Source organism: Sturnira hondurensis, unplaced genomic scaffold, assembly GCF_014824575.4.
Source record: "Sturnira hondurensis isolate 20B ecotype Veracruz unplaced genomic scaffold, ASM1482457v3 Scaffold0001221, whole genome shotgun sequence".
NCBI lineage: Eukaryota > Metazoa > Chordata > Mammalia > Chiroptera > Phyllostomidae > Sturnira > Sturnira hondurensis.
The window spans coordinates 4,897,467-4,914,636 of record NW_028073852.1 but is presented as its reverse complement, the minus strand read 5'-3'; the positions used below and the strand labels follow the sequence as shown (position 1 = coordinate 4,914,636).

General features: G+C 55.3%; 1 protein-coding gene across 1 annotated transcript; it reads right to left on the bottom strand.

Annotated features, from left to right (window-relative positions):
- Positions 1–5,218: 5,218 nt before the first annotated feature.
- Positions 5,219–13,795, bottom strand: CD300LB (CD300 molecule like family member b). Its single transcript, XM_037066315.1, has 4 exons — positions 13,499–13,795; positions 8,194–8,523; positions 6,981–7,044; positions 5,219–6,368 (listed from the first exon to the last, which is right to left on the bottom strand). Exons 1-4 carry the CDS (start codon positions 13,539–13,541, stop codon positions 6,206–6,208), a joined length of 600 nt encoding a protein of 199 aa, XP_036922210.1. The 5' UTR covers positions 13,542–13,795; the 3' UTR covers positions 5,219–6,205.
- Positions 13,796–17,170: the final 3,375 nt, after the last annotated feature.

Genomic DNA, 17,170 nt, shown 5'->3' with positions numbered 1-17,170 from the left:
GATTTCAGCACTGGGTTGAAAAAGTGCTGATAAGCTACGAGCTTTATCTGCGTACACAATCAGCAGATGGCTCTCCAAGTTCTGGTGTGAAAACTACAGAACGTGGTCGTTCCCCATCTCGCACCATCACCCCGATTCCCGGTCACCGCGCCCTCTGTCCCTGCAGTCAGGTCTGCAAGGTGGGGATGCGGCCCGTCCCTGCCATTTGGTGGTCAGGGTGTGATGGTAGCGTTGGGTTTCTTTCCTTCCCATCTCTGCTCTGTCAGCATCGCTCCAATCAGTGCTCATCTTCTCTTTGGAACGGTGATGACACATGACAGGCAGTGGAGGTACCTGTGGTTCTGGGGACGAGTCTGCAGCACCAGGGTGGAGAGAGGCGGTCCGTCCTCCATCATCCTGGTCACGCGGTCAATGGGGGTCCCCAGTGCTGGTTGGCGTGGGTGGGAGATCACGGCCCAGCCAGGGCCCACACAGGCGCACAGCACACGACACCAGAAGACATACCCGGAAGTCCCCAGTCTCTGCATAAACTTGAGGGTCAGAGGTCGGAGGGCATCTGTGCCACTCCCCGTAAGCAGGTGATCGCTAGTGGACGCACAGCGATGGCTGAGATTCCGCTGGGCATAGCTGTCAGAGGGTCAGGCTGGGTTCTACCACCGTGTACGGACCAGGGCCTCGGCCTCTGCCCTGTGAGCTTCTGTACCTTCTCGCTCCCAGGCCCATGGGCACAGGGCCCCACCTTTATTTGACAGGTACCACCTGAGGATGCCCTGAGGTTCGGACACACCCTCCCTGAGAACAGGAAGCAGAGCCAACTCGAGGCCATGAGCACGTGAGGGCCTGTTGTTTCCCGATAAATCTAGAGAAACTGGCAGCTGAATCAAGTCTTCATACTTTTGTTTCCTATTCGGCCAGAGACACGGTGGCCGGGGTTGACCCCTGCGTGAGAGCTGAAGCCTCGCCTGAGCTGCGAGGAGCTCGTACCCTGGTGGAGACCTCTGTCTGCCAAAAGGAAGCTGCCACTGCCCCTGGCGGACTCTGGCCTGGGAGGCTGAGGAAGGGGAGAGGGCCAAGCTCCGGGGCTGCAGCTGCAGAGAACCCCAGGCCTTGAGAGGCGGGTGTGAGAGGAAGGCGCGTACGTGTTCTCGGAGACCAAGGTGAGGGACCCAGGAAGGCGTGACAGGAGTCAGAGAGCAGAGGGGCTCTAGGGAGGCTTCTGGAGCAGAGTCCTGGTCGCTGCCCACCCTACTTCTACCGCCCCACACCGGGTCTGAGCCTGCCTACGAGATGCCAGGGGAGACCGGTAGCTGGGGCTCTGGGAGGTTTCTCGGGAGAGGTGGCCAACTGTCTTCCTCGGAAGTCCGGAGTCAGGGGAGGATCGCTGTTTGCTACACACTCGCTGGGGTAGGAGCAGCCACAGGCTGAATACAAGGCCGATACCATGACGCAAAGGGTAGGCAAGGACTTGCGCCAGCCAACCCGGCGGTGGCCCAAGGCCCAAACAAACCGACTGAAAGCCCACAGGAGATAATGGCAAAACCAGAGAGGAAGATGTAGCTGCTCTGCAGCCAAGGCCCACTACAGGGAGGCCAGAGCTCCGGGGTGAACCGCAGAATGTGGGGGGAGTGACAGACTCAGAGGTTGGTGAGAGGTGGCGAGAGCTGCGGCACCTGGAATGTCACTTTAGATCAGAGTCCTGAAAGGGGGTCTCCGTCCTCAGCATGACAGTAGCCTGGGAATTACCTGCCTGCGAGCAAAGGGAACTAGTTCCCAAATAACAGTGAAATCCGGTCTCTGTGGGAGGGAGGGGGCAGGTGGAGGCGGAAGAGGGTGTAAGGAGGATCGATAGTCAGGGAAAAAAATACAATGGCATTTTTTAAAATTATGTAAAGAAAACAGTCTCCATTGCAGTTTCGGGTAGAAAAAGTCATTGGCAGTCATCATATTAACATACTGTCCTTTGAGACTCGTGAAGTATGGTCCTGGGATTCAGATTTCCACCGAGTTAGGGAAACCGTGAACGGGAAAGAGGAGGTTAAATGCTGCCGGGTGACCGTCACCCCTTGGTGACCATCACCCCTTGGGAACCAGCAGGAGCAAACACAAATGCCTTCTAGGGGGACCCAACCTCAACCCGCAGATTAAACCGAGCTGACCGTGAGCCCCCAGCCCGCTGGTTCCAAGTGTGGATGACATGAGTCACCATGAGGGGGAGGCAGCAGCCCCTCTTCCCGGCCAGGCTCTGCACTCGATGCCTGTGAAGGCCAACTCCACTGAGGCATCATGGGTACCGAGCGGAACCCGCTGAGCGGAAGCACACGATCAGCCCTGGGCTCCACTCCTCTGCACTCAGGGTTGATGGTGGGAAGTGAGGACTGGCCATAGAGGCCGCCTTTCTCATCCCATTCCCGGTGCCAGGCATGGAGCCAGGTCATAGGAAACTCTGTCCCCAGCTCTGCTTGGGGACCCAGGTGGCTCACCCTGGGCCGTCACCACTGAGCACTTCCACCTGAGAGATCTAGAAGCTCCTCTTTGATTTCGGCTTGGTCCTCAGCCACCCACCCAAATCTTAAAGAGAAAGTGGCTGATGTCTCAGAACCGAGGTACAAACTAGGCAGGGAGCTGGTTCCCTGGAGCTCAGCCTTGTCTTGGGAATCACCTTAGCTTATTTTTTCTGTGTGCTTTTCGTTTCGCTGGCCAAACCGGGTGGGCCCCTTTCGGAGCCTGTGTTATTAACGACCCCGGATCCTGTGTGGTCTGCCTTCAGGCAATTTTACGTTACCTTGGGTCTCTGCCAGAAGCTGACATCCTGAGGGAGCTGTCCCACTGCCCGGAACTGGGGGACCCCCTCTCGCCCACCTCCGCCTCTGGAAGAGCTCGCACAGCCCCGGTGGTGCTGGCTTCATGGACCCCACCGGGCATGGAGGGCTGTGAGCGAGCTGAGGGTCTTCGTTACCCCCTGACCACTCACTCCATGAGGCAGCTCCCGGGCTCATCTCTGCTTCACAGAGGGTGTCCGGGTTTGCATTTGAGCCATTCTGGGGTGGGGGGTGTGGTGGTATCTCGTGGTTGCTTCAACCCCAACTACGCTTTCCAAGTTGTCTCCCCAGGGAGCCCCCTGGTCAGCGGCAACCTTCCTCCGCAGGGATGGGAGGAGGGCAGCTGCAATGAGAGCCGGCTCTTGCCTTTCAAGCTGCGTTTATAGAAGGAAAACAGCAAGAGGCTCTTGCACGAACTCAATAGTCAGCATGTGTCGGAAACGGTGCCTGCACCTGGTGTGTGCCTCGCTGCTCATGTTTGTTGAATGAATGAATGAATCAATCAATCAATCAATCAATCAATAGGGACCTGACATGGCCCCAATCTCATGTTTTCCAGGGGGATAGCAACCTCAGTCCTAACTCTCCAAAAGGTCATCCTTGGGGCTCCCCACTGGACAGCCTGTCACCTGCTGGGGCCTGACGCTGACCTCTGAACCCAGGACACCTCCTGTCCTGGCCGTGCTGAGCTGGCCCCGGACATGGCGCTGTGCTGAGGACACAGGGTTCATTCCTCCGCCTGGTTGGGGTGGCAGGAGGTAGGCAGGGACCTGGCCATGGACGCCAGGTTCCTAAGCTCAGAAAAGGCTTGAGGAAAGGTGACCCGGAGATGAAGAGCTGGGATGGAGAGGGCGCAGGGCCACAGACAGTGCCCTTCCAGCAAGGGGTTGGCAGTGTGGTGCCCGGAGGGACCCTCGTTCTTGGTGGAGGCTTGGCTCCCCAACTCCCAGAAGGCAGGGTCTACCCTAACGACATAAGCAGGCCCGGCCGGGAGGATCAAGGCCAGGCGGATAAGCGAGACACGGAGAGAGAAGCTTCAGAGAATAGGTGAGGGACGTGCTGGGAACTCATTTCTTCAGCCTCATGTATCAAGAAAAGGCCATTCAGGACGTGTCCAGCCTCAGGAAGAAAGAGCCCAGTGCCCCAGGTCCTGGTAAGGGAGCCCTTCTCATTGGCCCTGCACTGACCAGCTTCTCCCCGCCCTCGGTAAACTTCCTGTGCGGTCACAGAGCTGCTCAGAAGCAAAGGCCGGTGAGGAGGAACTCCCTGGAAGCAGAAGTCATGCTTTCCTCTGAGAAAGACGTGCACCGGCTCGCTCCACTTCCTGACGTCCGTCTGCTGTTGCCTGGGTGCAAGGCACGCCGAGTCCAGCACACGAGGACCGTCCTCGCCCACAGCCGCCGACTGGCATGCGGGCCTCTGCCCCAGGCTCCTAACGGAGGCACATTTGCTAGAAAGTGCTATTCCAGCTCTGATTCATTCAGTGTCTCGGCCAGTGGGCGTGTTAAGCAAGCTTTGGGTGATAGTTTTTATTGGAACCCAAGGGGTAGTTCCCAGAAGTTGGGGTGGGGGGTGTTCAGAACTGAGAGACAGCAGATGTTTGCTCTGCTGGATTCTCTTGGGTGACATTATAACAGTAACTATTCAACTATAGTATCTCTAAAGAGACCAGGGAGCTCATTGCATACCCACGGTAAGAAACTGTGGGACGAGCGTGGCACTGCCAACGGCCCCTCCCCTACGAGAGTCGGCTGGGGACAGCTGAGCACTGGCTTTGCCTTGCTCGGAGCGGCTGGGTCACCCGAGGCTGGCTGGGTCTTCCCGAGGCGGGATCCAGCCAACAATTCACCGAGGGGGCCTCTGGAGCCCTGGACTGTGGGCCGAGGTCCCCAGTGGATGGTCCAGGGCGCTGTTTCTGTGCACGAGACACTTGACTGCGGCAGCTCCGTTTCCACAGGGATTTTTCATTATTAAGGTTATTCTTAAGACCCCATTTAAGACAGACAACATTATTTCCCCCCAGACAGTTTTCTTTTTAAATCCTCACCTGAGGATGTTTTTATTGATGTGAGACAGAGAGAGAAACATCAATATGAGAGAGAAACATTGCCTTCTGTATGCATCCGAACTGGGGATTGAACCTGCAACCTAGCATATGCCCTGAACAAGACACGAACCCACAACCTTTTGGTGCACAAGATGATGCTGCGACTAAGTGAACCACACCGGCCAGGCTCCCTCAGACAGTTTTAATTAACCTTGTTTTTGAAAAAGATTGTATTTATTTTTAGAGAGAGGGGAAAGGAGGGAGAAAGAGAGGGAGAGAAACATCAATGTGTGGTTGCCCCTCATGTGTCCCCTACTGGGGACCTGGCCCCCAACCCAGGCATGCGCCCTGACTGGGAATTGAACCGGCAACGTTTTGTTTTGCAGGATGATGTCCAACCCGTGGAGCCACACCAGCCAGGCCTTAATTAGCCTTATTTAAGCAATACTAAAAGAGACGACATCATTTCCTCAGGTTTTACAACTGCCTTCGTGGCCTTCAGGTAGTGCCTGAGGCCCGGCCGCCCACGGAAGACCTGAGCAGGCGTGCTGTGTTGGGGCCTCGGGAGGTGCCCCCACCCTGAGGTGGGGGGGGTGCAGGGGGCTTGGGAGCCAGGATGCAGGAGGAGGAGGAGGCGAGGGAGGCAGCAGGCCAGGCCTGCCGCTGGGCCCAGCGAGGCCCCCCGCCCCTCCTCAGTACTGGGCTCAGAGCAGTGTCTTCGCTGGGCAGAGGGACGTCCACCCTCTCAGGCCCCAGAACTAGGAACTCACAGAAACGCCCTCTTTGGTGTGTGTACCAGTCAGTGTTATGGAACAGAGCCATCCAAACCCAACTTGATTAGCAAAAAATAGTAGTAATAAATTTTAAAACTTAATACATGTATCAGAAGCTCCGGCGTATCGGGCACAGAAGGTGTTGAGCTGGTCTCAGGAATGACAGGAACCGGGGACCAGCAGGTCCTGTGTGTCCCTCTGTCTCATTTCTGCTGCTTCTCCCTGTGTCTCAGTCCCCAGCCCTGGGCCTGGCTCCTCCAGGGAGCAGTGAGGACGCAGCTGTCCCAGCTTGGGCTCCACCCCAGCAGCTCAGGACCTGGCGACCCCTGGGGAGTGGGGCGGGCTGTTTTCCACCTGAAGAAGAGGAGCAAGGTGCTGGCCGTGCTGGCCCTGCTGGCAATGGGGACACCTCGGGAGGGGCTGAGCTGTGTCCCTGAGCTGAGCAGAATGGGGAGGGAGTCCGCCAGCCCCCAGGGGACCCGGAGGTGTCCGAGGGGGTTCCTTCCCAGTCTGTGTCTCTCCTGGGAATGGTGTCCAGGCTCGAAAGGGTTTTCTCATCCGTCTGTCTAAGGGGCTGTGTCTGTGGTCGGGTCACAGGACCAGTTTGAATAGATGGGCTCTTCCTGCTGCTTCTCGGGGACCCTGCGAGGCTCCTTCAGCCAGAGGACAGCACCGACCACGAGCAGTAAGATAGGCACCTTCACGAACACCAGCAGCATGTAGTGGTTCCTGTCGGAGCAGACGGTCAGGGCCCTGGGCCCCTCCGGCCCTGTCGCTCCCAGTGCCCTCACACCAGAGCACGACCCAGCCCAGCCGAGCCCGTGACCCCGGCCAGCAGTCCCACCTTGACGCCCCCCACCTCCACCCCGTGTGAGCACCCTTAAGGGCTTGGCCCTGACGGCCCCTCAGAGGTTGCTTCAGCTCCTTGGTTTTGCTTAGGACAGGGCCCAGCTCCCTTCCCGACGGGGCCCCTGTGCCCTACGGGCAGGAGCAGTGCAGCCGCCACCCAGGACAGGATGCTGGCCTGTGTCCTCGCTGCTCTGCTAAGTCGCTCTCCTGCTCTGTGGCACCTGACTCTTTGCACTGTGGAGATCTGTGTCTTATCTCTCCCTTGGCACCCGCCAGGCCACTGAGTAGGACATAATGCCACCGAGGAGCACTTGGCCTTCCTCGGAGGGGTCGACTGGCGAGGGCGGGGGGTGGGGGGGGCAAGGGGTGAACGGGCCGGGGCTCCTGGCCTTGATGCTGCCTGTGACAGGTGACTATACCGGGTCCCCAGGCTCGGCTGCCCCATGGGAGAGGCCCTAGGTAAGGACAGGAGGAAGGACCGAGGCCACTCACCGGATATAGAAGCTAAAGAACACCTCTGCATAGCTGTTGACAATGAACTTGGATACCACCTTCCCTGGCGGGGGACAGAGGCACAGGCAAAGTCAGCCACAGGCTATTGGCACAGACCAGGGGCTGGCGCATCACACACACCGCCACCGGCCCTGCCCTGCCAGCCCCCACCCACCACGAGACCCACCCCAGCCCTTGCCCTGGATTGGGAAGCTTGGTTCCCTTGGGAGGTGTCCCTTGGGCTTCTCCCTTTCTATTGGGTCATCCGAACCTCAAACACAATCATTCCCATCCTTTTCAGGTGTGGCAAGAAGAAATAAAAATTAAATAGGAGTAAGCACTTGAGTTTATCCTGAGGTAAGAGATCAGCCTTTTCGTAACCTCTCCACTTCCTCCTCTGAGTGGGACTGTCGGTTTGGGGGGGACCCCCAGTCTTTTGTTCAGGCAGAGTTCAGGGACAGACAGTTCCGGAAAGGGGGCCTCTTGTTATTGGGGTGGTGAGGGGTGGAGCCCCCGAAGGCTGGTGAATACCAGGGCACACTCTGGTTCGGTAGTTCACAGCGACGCCGAGAATGAAACATCTTTATAGGAAACTGTGAGACAGCTTATGGTGAGCTTGGTCGGGGGTTCCTGAGACCAGCCTGGCACCGAGCGTCCGTGACGCCCCTTGCATCTGAGTCCTCGGTCTGGCACGCTGCTCTGACAGTCCCCACCTCTGCTCGTGCCAGGAGCTCCGGGCTGAGCTCCAGGTGACCAAGGCTACCATGGCTCCTGGAGGCCACCGATCGCCTACGGGCTGGTGCCTCCCAGCTCCTGCCCAAGACCCCGTTTGCCTTTCTCCCTAAAGCTCCACTTAGGCCCACTTTCAGCCTGTCCGGGTCCCTGCCCACCTGTTTTCATCGATCTCTTTTGCGTCCCTGCAGATCTTGGCTTCCCCTCCTGGGTGGCCCTGGGGACGTTTTGCTTGGCTGGCCCTCGGCCCCGTCTCCTTGGGGCTGCAACCCCAACAGCAGCGCACAGGCTGCCTGCCGAGCCAGTTTCCCTCCCCTGCCTGCCGCCCCCACCCCATCTGCCTGCCTGACTCTCACGCTCCCTCTCACTGGTTCTCAGGAACTTGGCCGGTCCCCTTTTAGCCCGGGAAGCAGGGAGGCAGGGCCTTCCCTCCTCCAGTCCTGAGTGAAGGGCCACAGAGGGGAGATGAGGAAGTCCTTACCTGGGACAACCATCACCTGAATGGATGCTCCAAGATCAATTATAGGCTTTTTAATCCCACACCAGTAGGTGTCATTGTCGTGTTGTCTGAGGTCCTGCATGGTCACCACGATGGAGTGGTTTTTCCAATTGTCCCTGATGGACACGCTGTCTTTCTTCACCTCTTGCTCTGATCCTCTGGTCTCAACGAGGACCCGGCAAGAAAGCCACTGTGCCCCTCGACACCAGTACTTCTTGTAGGCCTTCCATCCCGGCCGATAGTGACACCACACGGTCAGCGAGCCCCGCTCCCTGCCTCTCACGGACTCCGGGCCTTGGATGGAAAAACAGCCTGGAAAACAGAATCGCAAGATACAGACCCTGTCCCGCTGACCCAGGCCGGCCCGCCAGAGTCCTGGCCAAGTTGCTTCAGCTCCTCGAGCAATGTCCACTGGGTGGCTCCAGTCTAATGTCCACTGGGCCAGGGTCCTTGGCCACTTTGCACTTCCCGCAGTGGCTGACTGCAGGTGGTCAGAGTCTGATGTCACTGGACACAGAGTTGTCCTTGTGACCCAGTGTGAGCTGCTCCAGCACACCCCGGGGCGGGGAGTGGGGGGAGGGGAACGGGAACCCAGAGCTCTCTCCAAACTCCATCTCATCTCATTCTAGTCCAGTCCCAAGGAGTGAGCCTCTGGTTCTGTGGTTTCGGTTTTTGCCCTTTGCCCTTGTGTGGACAACTGCCAAATCCGTTATTTGTAGCCCCAATTCCCCCCTTGGCTCCAGCCTACCATTTTCTAATACGCTCTGGATCCCTCCCTGGAAGAGAGGGTCCACATGGACAGACCTGCAGCGGCCCGACAGAAAGGGGATAGGTTAGGCCTGTGTGTGAGCCGCACGGGCGTCCTGCTGTCCCATCAGTAGGTCGACTCTGGTCAAACTGACTGTGTTCAGGTGCACTCTCCGTCCTTGGCAATGGCCACGGGTGCCTTGGCCCCATGGAAACGACTACGCTTGGAGAAGAAGCACAGCAGAAGCCTCTCTTGACCCGCCCATAGCCCCAGAGTCTCAGGGCCAGGCTGGGGGCCGGGGAGCGGGTGTCTCTGTGTGGCCCCAGGAAGGTGCCACCTCCCCACACCTCAGACCTTCAGCCTGAAGCTCTTTCAGTAACTTGGAGCTTTGAATTGTATGGTAGGCAGAATAGTCCTCCCCGAAATGTTGACGCCCTAATCTCCCAAATCTACGGCTATGTCATCCTATGTGGCAAAGGGGCCTTTGCAAGTGGGATTAAACTGAGGGACGTCATCCAGGCGGGCCCAGTGCCATCACCAGGGTCCTTACAAGTTCATGTCAGAGTCAGAGAGGGCTGTGAAGATGGGGCCAGGGGACTTGGACCAAGGGTGTGGGCAGCCTCTAGAGGCTGGGAAAGGCAAGGAAACGTTTTTCTTTAGAGCCTCTAGAAGGAATGGAACCTGCCTACACCCTGATTTGGGCGACTCAGACCAGGGTGGGCTTCTGAACTTCAGAATCGTTAAGATAATAAATTTACAACAAAGAGTAACAAAGTATTCAATCAGCAGAGCCCACCTCATGCTCTTGAGCCAGCAACCGCACCCACACACCTGCCTGGAAAACCTGGCGTCTTCCTCGCGCCCGTCCCCGCTCCTCCCCCCATGACCGCCTGGCGGCCGGTGTAGTCACGTCTACCCCCAAAGTGCTTCTCAGAATGACCTTCTTCTTTCCTTCTCTGTGGTCACAGTCCATGAGGACAGCACGGCAGAGCAGAAGGAGAAGGACCTTTGGACACAGAGAGATACGTCTACCACGAACGAGTTGGGAAACCCTGGATGAGTCTTGCTTCTCTGTGTGTAAAATGGCACTGCTCTGCTCCACCTGGCATGTCCCTACGGCCTGGGCATGTGTCGAACCCCAGACGCCCGGGGTCGCTCCATCAGTGACAGGCCGTCCACAGGTCAGGTGCCTATCTGGTGCGTGCATCGAGGTCGTGGCACCTGGAGAGGTTCTCCCCCTCCTGCGGCTCCCTCCCCCCGTCTCCCCTGTGTAGGGCCACGGGAGCTATGTCCTGAAATTGCCCCTACCAAGTCCTCACCGGCGATGACGGTGAGCACTTCAAAATCTTTCAGGAAGCAGCCTGAGTGTCCACCGGTAGGCAAGCGGGCAAAAAAGATGTGCTCCCTATATACGGTGGAATATGACTCAGCCATAAAACAAAGGACGAAATTGGGCCGTTTGGGACAACGTGGATGGACCTGGAGGGTATGGGGCTGAGTGCGGTAAGGCAGACAGACAAAGACAAATACCGTCTGGTCTCACGTAGATGCGGAACCTACACAACAAAGTAAACAAGCAAACAAGACAGAAACAGGCTGAGGGGCAGAGTGAGCAAATAGATGGTTTCCAGATAAGGAGGAGGGGGAGGGGAAGGTCTTAGGAAGCACCAATGGGCAATTACCCAACAGTCGTGCGAGCACTGAGAACGCAGCCCGCAACACTGTGATAACCGTGTACGTGTCAGATGGGTGCTGGATGTATGGGGAGGGGTCAGTGCATCAGGTATACAAATGTCTGGTCACTGGGCTGCACACCTGAAACTAATGCAATACTGCATGGCGACTGTAAGTGAAAAATAAAATTGTTTTTAAACAATGAGTTTTTTTAAAAAATGTATTTTTTACAACTTCTAAATCTTCCAGGCCCTTTCCTGCAGCCATTCCCCTCCCCACGGTCTCACAAGTGGAAATGCCCCGGTTTGGCACTCGGCTTTCTGCAGGCCTGACCCACGGTCTCCATCGGCGCCGCTCCCTGCCTCCCACTTGACCCCGTGACCCCCACCCACTCTCCACTTCCCCTGACTCTGAAGCCGTGTGTCATTGCTCACGTCCTTCCTCCCCCAAACCTCTTCTCTGATCCCTGCCACCTACCGTCTCCCTCGACAACCCCCGAAAGGCCCAGCCTGCTTTGTGAAGTCTCCGTCCCCTTCCCAACAGATCTGCCCAGCCCTTTGTGGCAACCTGAGCGCCTCCTGGGGGGTTACCATCCTTAGCAGTCTCTCTCTGTCCCCTCTGAGGGGAGGCTCTGTCCCGCAGAGCAGGGGCCTCACATGTGTTTTGTTCTCTCTTCCCACCCACCCGCACCCCCGCTGTGCCTGGTACAGCGCCTGCACCCTGGCGGGTATGATGATTGTTCTTGGCAAGACATTGGACCTCATCGTTCTGGTTCTAGGATGAACTCCGATTTCCACACCCCTGGACAGCAAGCAGAAGGAAGCCCACTGCCGTGCTAAAGTCATAAATAGTAAAGGCTGGAAACACGCAAATGCCATGAACTGGAGATTGGCTATATTATTTGGGTCGGCCCGTGATGCAGGTTAAGAAGAAAAAGAGGAATCACAGAATAGAAAGGGAAAGATGTTCCAGGTAAATTATTACTAGGTCAAAAATTTGCTTAACACACAGTGTGTATGACTCCATTTCTGTGGGATTTTTTTTTCCACAGCCCAGAGTAGGGGAAAAAAATCTGAAAATATGTGTTCTAAACTTTAAGCAGTTGATAGTATGTTTCTATTATGCTGAAATGTTTATAGTGTCATTAACGGATACAACCATAAAGATAATTTTGAAAAAATAAAAAATGGGAGTCAATTAGGACATAGCAACTGATGTGAATTAAAACCAAACGCACGAGTCAGTAGACGGGCCGTTTTCTTCCTTCAGAGAAAAATAGCTCGGCTGCAGGAGACAGCGGAGGTGTAATCGCACACAGCAGGAAAGGGATGTCTTTGCTGCTTCCAAACCGCAGTTCATCCCTCCCAGCTTTGCTAACTTAATCTGCCGGTAAAGCGCTCCCAACGGGATAGGGCTCACGCTTAAAAAATTATGTGGGAGGTTTTTATAAGCGTAGACCGTGGTGGATGGAGCGGTTAATTAGGTCCATGGGAACCAGCGAGTTTGTTGGGAAGAAGAGAGAGACGACAGGACAGCAGTCAGCGGGGAGCTGAGCTCTGGAGAACGGGGCGGGGGCGGGGGTGGGGGTGGTGGTTGAAAAGCACCCGGTTGTTTGAATTTCAGGCTTTCGTTTCCATGGATCTGAGATGTAAACTTCCTCTTCCGTCAGACCTTTCAGGAAGAGTTGCCACGTGGGCGAAATCCTTGTAAACAGTCTGGTCCCCAAACAGAGAAATGCTGGGGCTCTGTGTCTGCGCCACAGCCTCCGACAAACACACAGAAAGGGCGGCACGAGGCGGGGCTGGGGGTGGGGGGCGGGCAGCTCAGAGCAGACGGTCTGGGCCGTGGGCTGTGCTGCAGCGGGCTTGGAGCTCGTCTTATCTGCATGCAGGGTGCAAGGCGTCCTGCAGGTGACCCGTGAGGTTGCGCCAGCCCGAGCTCGGCAGTCTTTTCTGGGGTGCAGCTCTGTGCCCCTGGAATCTCGCCTCACTTTTCTCACTGGGAGAAAGGGCGGCTGTCTTTGCACTTGCAAACACTTAGGAGCACCTACTCTATGCCAGTCCCCCCAGGATTGTTGGGGGGCTCTCTTTCTCCGGGAGCAGAAAAGAGAGTGCCCTACTGGAAGTTGGGTCAATCTGACTTCACTCCATCCCCTTTCTCTGCTTCATTTCGCAGAAGCGACCCTGCACTGGCTAATGGCAGCCCACAGGTGAAAACGCGGCAGGTGGCTTTTCTTTCAGCCTTCACTAGCTCCACCCCCTTTCCAAGTTAAGGCAGAGTTGGAGGGTGCAGGAGGGCCCCCTTGTCTTGCCTCCATGGAAATTTCCCCCTCCCCAAGCCCCAGACCCACTAGTGGGCGGGGGAGGGTCTCGGCCTCCGTCCTGGGGAGAAGTGTTTGCGCGGCACTATACGTGAGAGGGAGACTGTGTGCGCACGTGCCTGATTGTGCAGAGGTGAGTGCGCAGCCGTGCCACCTGGTGTGCCTGCGAGTGCGAGCTTCGCCCTGCAAGCACACCTCTGCCGGCGCCCTGTTGCGTCCTCCCACGGGTGTTGTTCGTCTGTATGCCTCACCCACTGAGCTGTCAGGGGTGAGACCAGTCCCATTTCTCTTCCCTTCACGTCCTCGGAGCCTGAAGCGTGCCTGGTACCAGGTAGAACCCCCATGCGCTTTTGCTGAGTGAATTAACAAGGCCAGCTCTCATCTCTCCAGATGGGACACCTCCCCTTGTACCTGGGACAGATGCTCTCTGCCCCCCCCCCCCCCCCCCCCCCCCCCCCCNGCGTCCCTTGCCCCCCCCCCCCCCCCCGTCCCGCCCCTGTAGTTCTGAGTTCCCCAGCCCCACCCCCCCCACCCGCCGCACTCACCTGGGAGGCTGAGAAGGAATAGAATGGGAGACAGCAGCCACATGGTCCTGTTCCCGGCTCCTCGCCCCTGTCACTGAAGACCAGAGAGCGCCCTCGGATCCCAGCGGGACACTTGGAGCCCTGCCTGAGCCGAGGCTTGCACCTTCTGCTTGTCCAGATGACCTCTGAGTTTCTCGCTCACTCACTTCCTTTTACAGAGTGTTTCCTGCTGTTACTTATTCCGCAAAAGGAGTGTCATTTCTTAGCATGTCTGTGTCAGAGGACCCTGGAGCCCCCACTAGGCAGGAAAAAGGAAGCAAGGGGGCTGTGCTGGGTGAGATGGGCCAGCGGGAGAGATGTCTGCAGAAGAGTCTGGAGGGGACCGCTGGCCTAAGAGGCCTTGTTCAAGGGGACAACAGCCTGCATGGCAACTCTAGAAATGGCTCACCACTACAGTAATGGGTCTCTCGCGACAGGAAACTGCCCCCTTGCCCTCAACTCAGGGGTGCATGCTTGGCATACCTGGAGCTGCGTTTGTCCAGGTGCTACAACCAAGTGCGTACACGCAGCTGTGGGAACTGCCAGACCTGGGTTCTAACCCCAGAAGCACCATCTACAAGCTGTGTGGCCGAGGGCAATTTCCTTAAACTTTCAGGGCCTTGGTTTTTGCATCTGTAAGTTGGGCTCATAGAAATTGTTTTGATTGGAACCTGCCTCCCCATACCCATAGGGAGAAATAGGGCCATATGTTAAAATTATCACTTGAAATCCAATGTGGCCTTAGGACACAGCACCTGCCATTTTTTTCTTCTATTACGATATGAGCCGACGCAGTGAAGTTGCCCCCAGATTCAGCCCAGACCTGCAAACAGCTGTGGCCATACCCTGCACGAGGGGGCAGAAGCCACAGCAGGGAGGGGCCAAAGAGACTCTTGCAGGTGCTGGTGTCAGGCAGCTGTGGCTTTACCCAAACCAGTGAAGTGGCCCAGCAGCCACAATGCACCTGGTGGAAGCCACAGAGTCCTGGGCAGAATCAGCCTAGTGCACTGAGACCCACCCCCTGACCTTGCCCAGCAACCTGTGAGCCAGCCAACAGTCCTGTAGAGAAGGGGCGTTTTGGACTAGCCAGTGGGGGGCAGGAGGAAAAAAAGTTGCCATGAGAATTTAAGGAGAAAATGCGCCCTGAGGTAGGCTTGGTGCTCCAGACACCGTCGGTGCCTTGGGCCAAACTTCAGACGCAGTGTGAAGAGCTGACCAAGCCAGCCCAGGGCAGCAAAGGGGCGGGGGGGAGCTCAGCGAGCTGGGTTTCCTCACAGCAGCAAGACAAGTCTGTCCTTAATCTGACATAACTTACTTTGAAGCCTGATTCATAACCCAGTCATTAAACCTGAGAAGAGTTTGGGGAGGCAGGTGAGGGCATTCGTCCCAGGTGTCCCGTGCCAGCTGTGGGTGGGGGGGGGGGGCTCTCCCTGGAAGTGCTGGGGTTGCAGTGGCTCAGGACCCACTCAGAAGGGCTGGGAGAGCCCTGGCTGGTGTGGCTCAGTGGATCGAGTGCCAGCCCGAGGACCAAAGGGTCACCGGTTCAATTTCCAGTCAGGACACAGGCCTGGGTTACAGGCCAAGTCCCCAGTTGGGGGGCACACAAGAGGCAACCACACAGTGATGCTTCTCTTCCACTTCTCCTTCCCTTCCCCTCTCTCGAAAACTAAATAAATAAAACCTTTATTTAAAAAAAGAAGAAGAAGAAGGGCTGGGAGAGGTCAGAGGCCTGAGTCAGGGCCCAGGGACCCAGCAAAGGCATCTGGATGCCAGGCTTGTCCACGCTTTGTCAGACAGGATTAGGCCAGATCGTTGCTCCATTTTCATTTCTCCAGGAAAGGGGAGCAAGTTCCTTTTAGTACGAAAATGTATGTAGTTCATCATATTCACAGGACGAAGGAGAAAAATCACTCGGTCACATAAAGAGCCACGTGAAAAGCGCTTCTGAGAGAAACTAAGAGGAGAAGGGGGCCCTCGGACAAACATTCTGCCGACATGAAACCGACGGCGGGTCGTGAGAAGCCCTCCCTTCAGAAGTGGGAAGAGGGCAAGATGCTCTCCATCGCCACTTTGATGGGAGCTCCAGTTAACCTTTGCAACAGGACCAGAAAAAGGAGCAAAGGACAGGGGTGGAGGAAAGGAAGAAGCGAAATTTTAACTAGTTATACATGAATCGATTGTCTACCTATAACGCGGAAAAGATTTAGAGTTTAGAAGTCTTGTTCCATGTAGACAAGACTCCATGTATAAGGTTAGAGAACTCTAATATAAGGTTAAAGTGTGAACATAAGTACGGTTCCAGTAATTTGATAACGGCTGCTCAACATAAACAGATGGAAACCGTGGTATCAAAGGTAGGCTTTTACGTGTGGCTGAAGTTGTTATCTACTTAAAATAGACGGTTCCATCTCTGAGATGTTTTACGTAAGCCTCACAGTAGCCATAAAGCAACATCTGCACTAGATACAGAAAAGTTGAAAAAGGGACTCAAGACCCACTACTATGGAAAATCATTAATTCTTGCTGGAAGACTGCAAGAGAGGAGAATGAAACCAGGGGACTACACGACAGCTGGGAAACAGCTAATGAGATGGCAAAGGAAAGTTATTACCTACCAATAATTACTTCACATTTAAATGGAATAAATAGCCCAATCGAAAGGCACTGAGGGGCTGGGTAGATTTTTTTAAAAATAAGGCCAAACTATTTGCTGCCTACAAGAGATTCACTTCAGCTCTAAGGACATGTAAGCTCCAAGTGAAGGGATGGAAGAAGACTCTTCCATCACACAGAGACCAAAGGAGAGCAGAGGTCCTATCAGATAAATTAGGCTTTAAGGAAAACGGCCATACATCAGACCATGTGGCATTTATCCCTGGGATGCAGGGACACAACAAACGCAAACCAATTGACGTGATACGCTGCGTTAGTAGAATGACAAGTGAGCATCGTACAGACATCTCCGTAGATGCATCTGACAGCCACAGCATCCTGTCATGATGAAAAAGCTCTCAGCAAAGCGGGCGATGCAGGAACCTACCTCAACATAATAATGGCCACTGATAACAAGTGGCCTTACCTCACATCCAGGCTTACAGCTTTTCCTCCAAGGTCAGGAACCCACTCTGGCAACTTCCGTTCAACACAGTCAGTCCTGGGAGTCTTTCCCAGGTGGGAAAGAGCAGTCAGGTGGGATTTTTTTTAAAGGAATCTAAATCAGAAAGGAAGATGTAAAGCTGTCTCTGTTTGCAGACAACATGATCTTACATATACATAGAAAACCCTAAAGTCTAGGCCAAACACCTGTTAGAACTAACAAACAAATTCCGTAAAGTTGCAAGACACAAAAATCGGTTGCATTTCTATACACTAACAACAAACTACCTGAAAAATGTGTACAGCAAACGACTCAACTTACAATGGCATCAAAAACAATAAAATACTTGGGAATAAATTTAACTGAGGAGATGAAAAGACCTGTACGCTGGAAACTATAAGACATCAATGAGAGAAATTTAAGAAGACACAGATAAAAGGAAAGATATTTTGTGTCCATGGATCAGAAGAATTAATATTGTTAAAATGTCCATACTGCCCGAAGCCATCTACTTATCCAATTCGGTCCCTATCGAAATGCCAATCACATTTTTCACA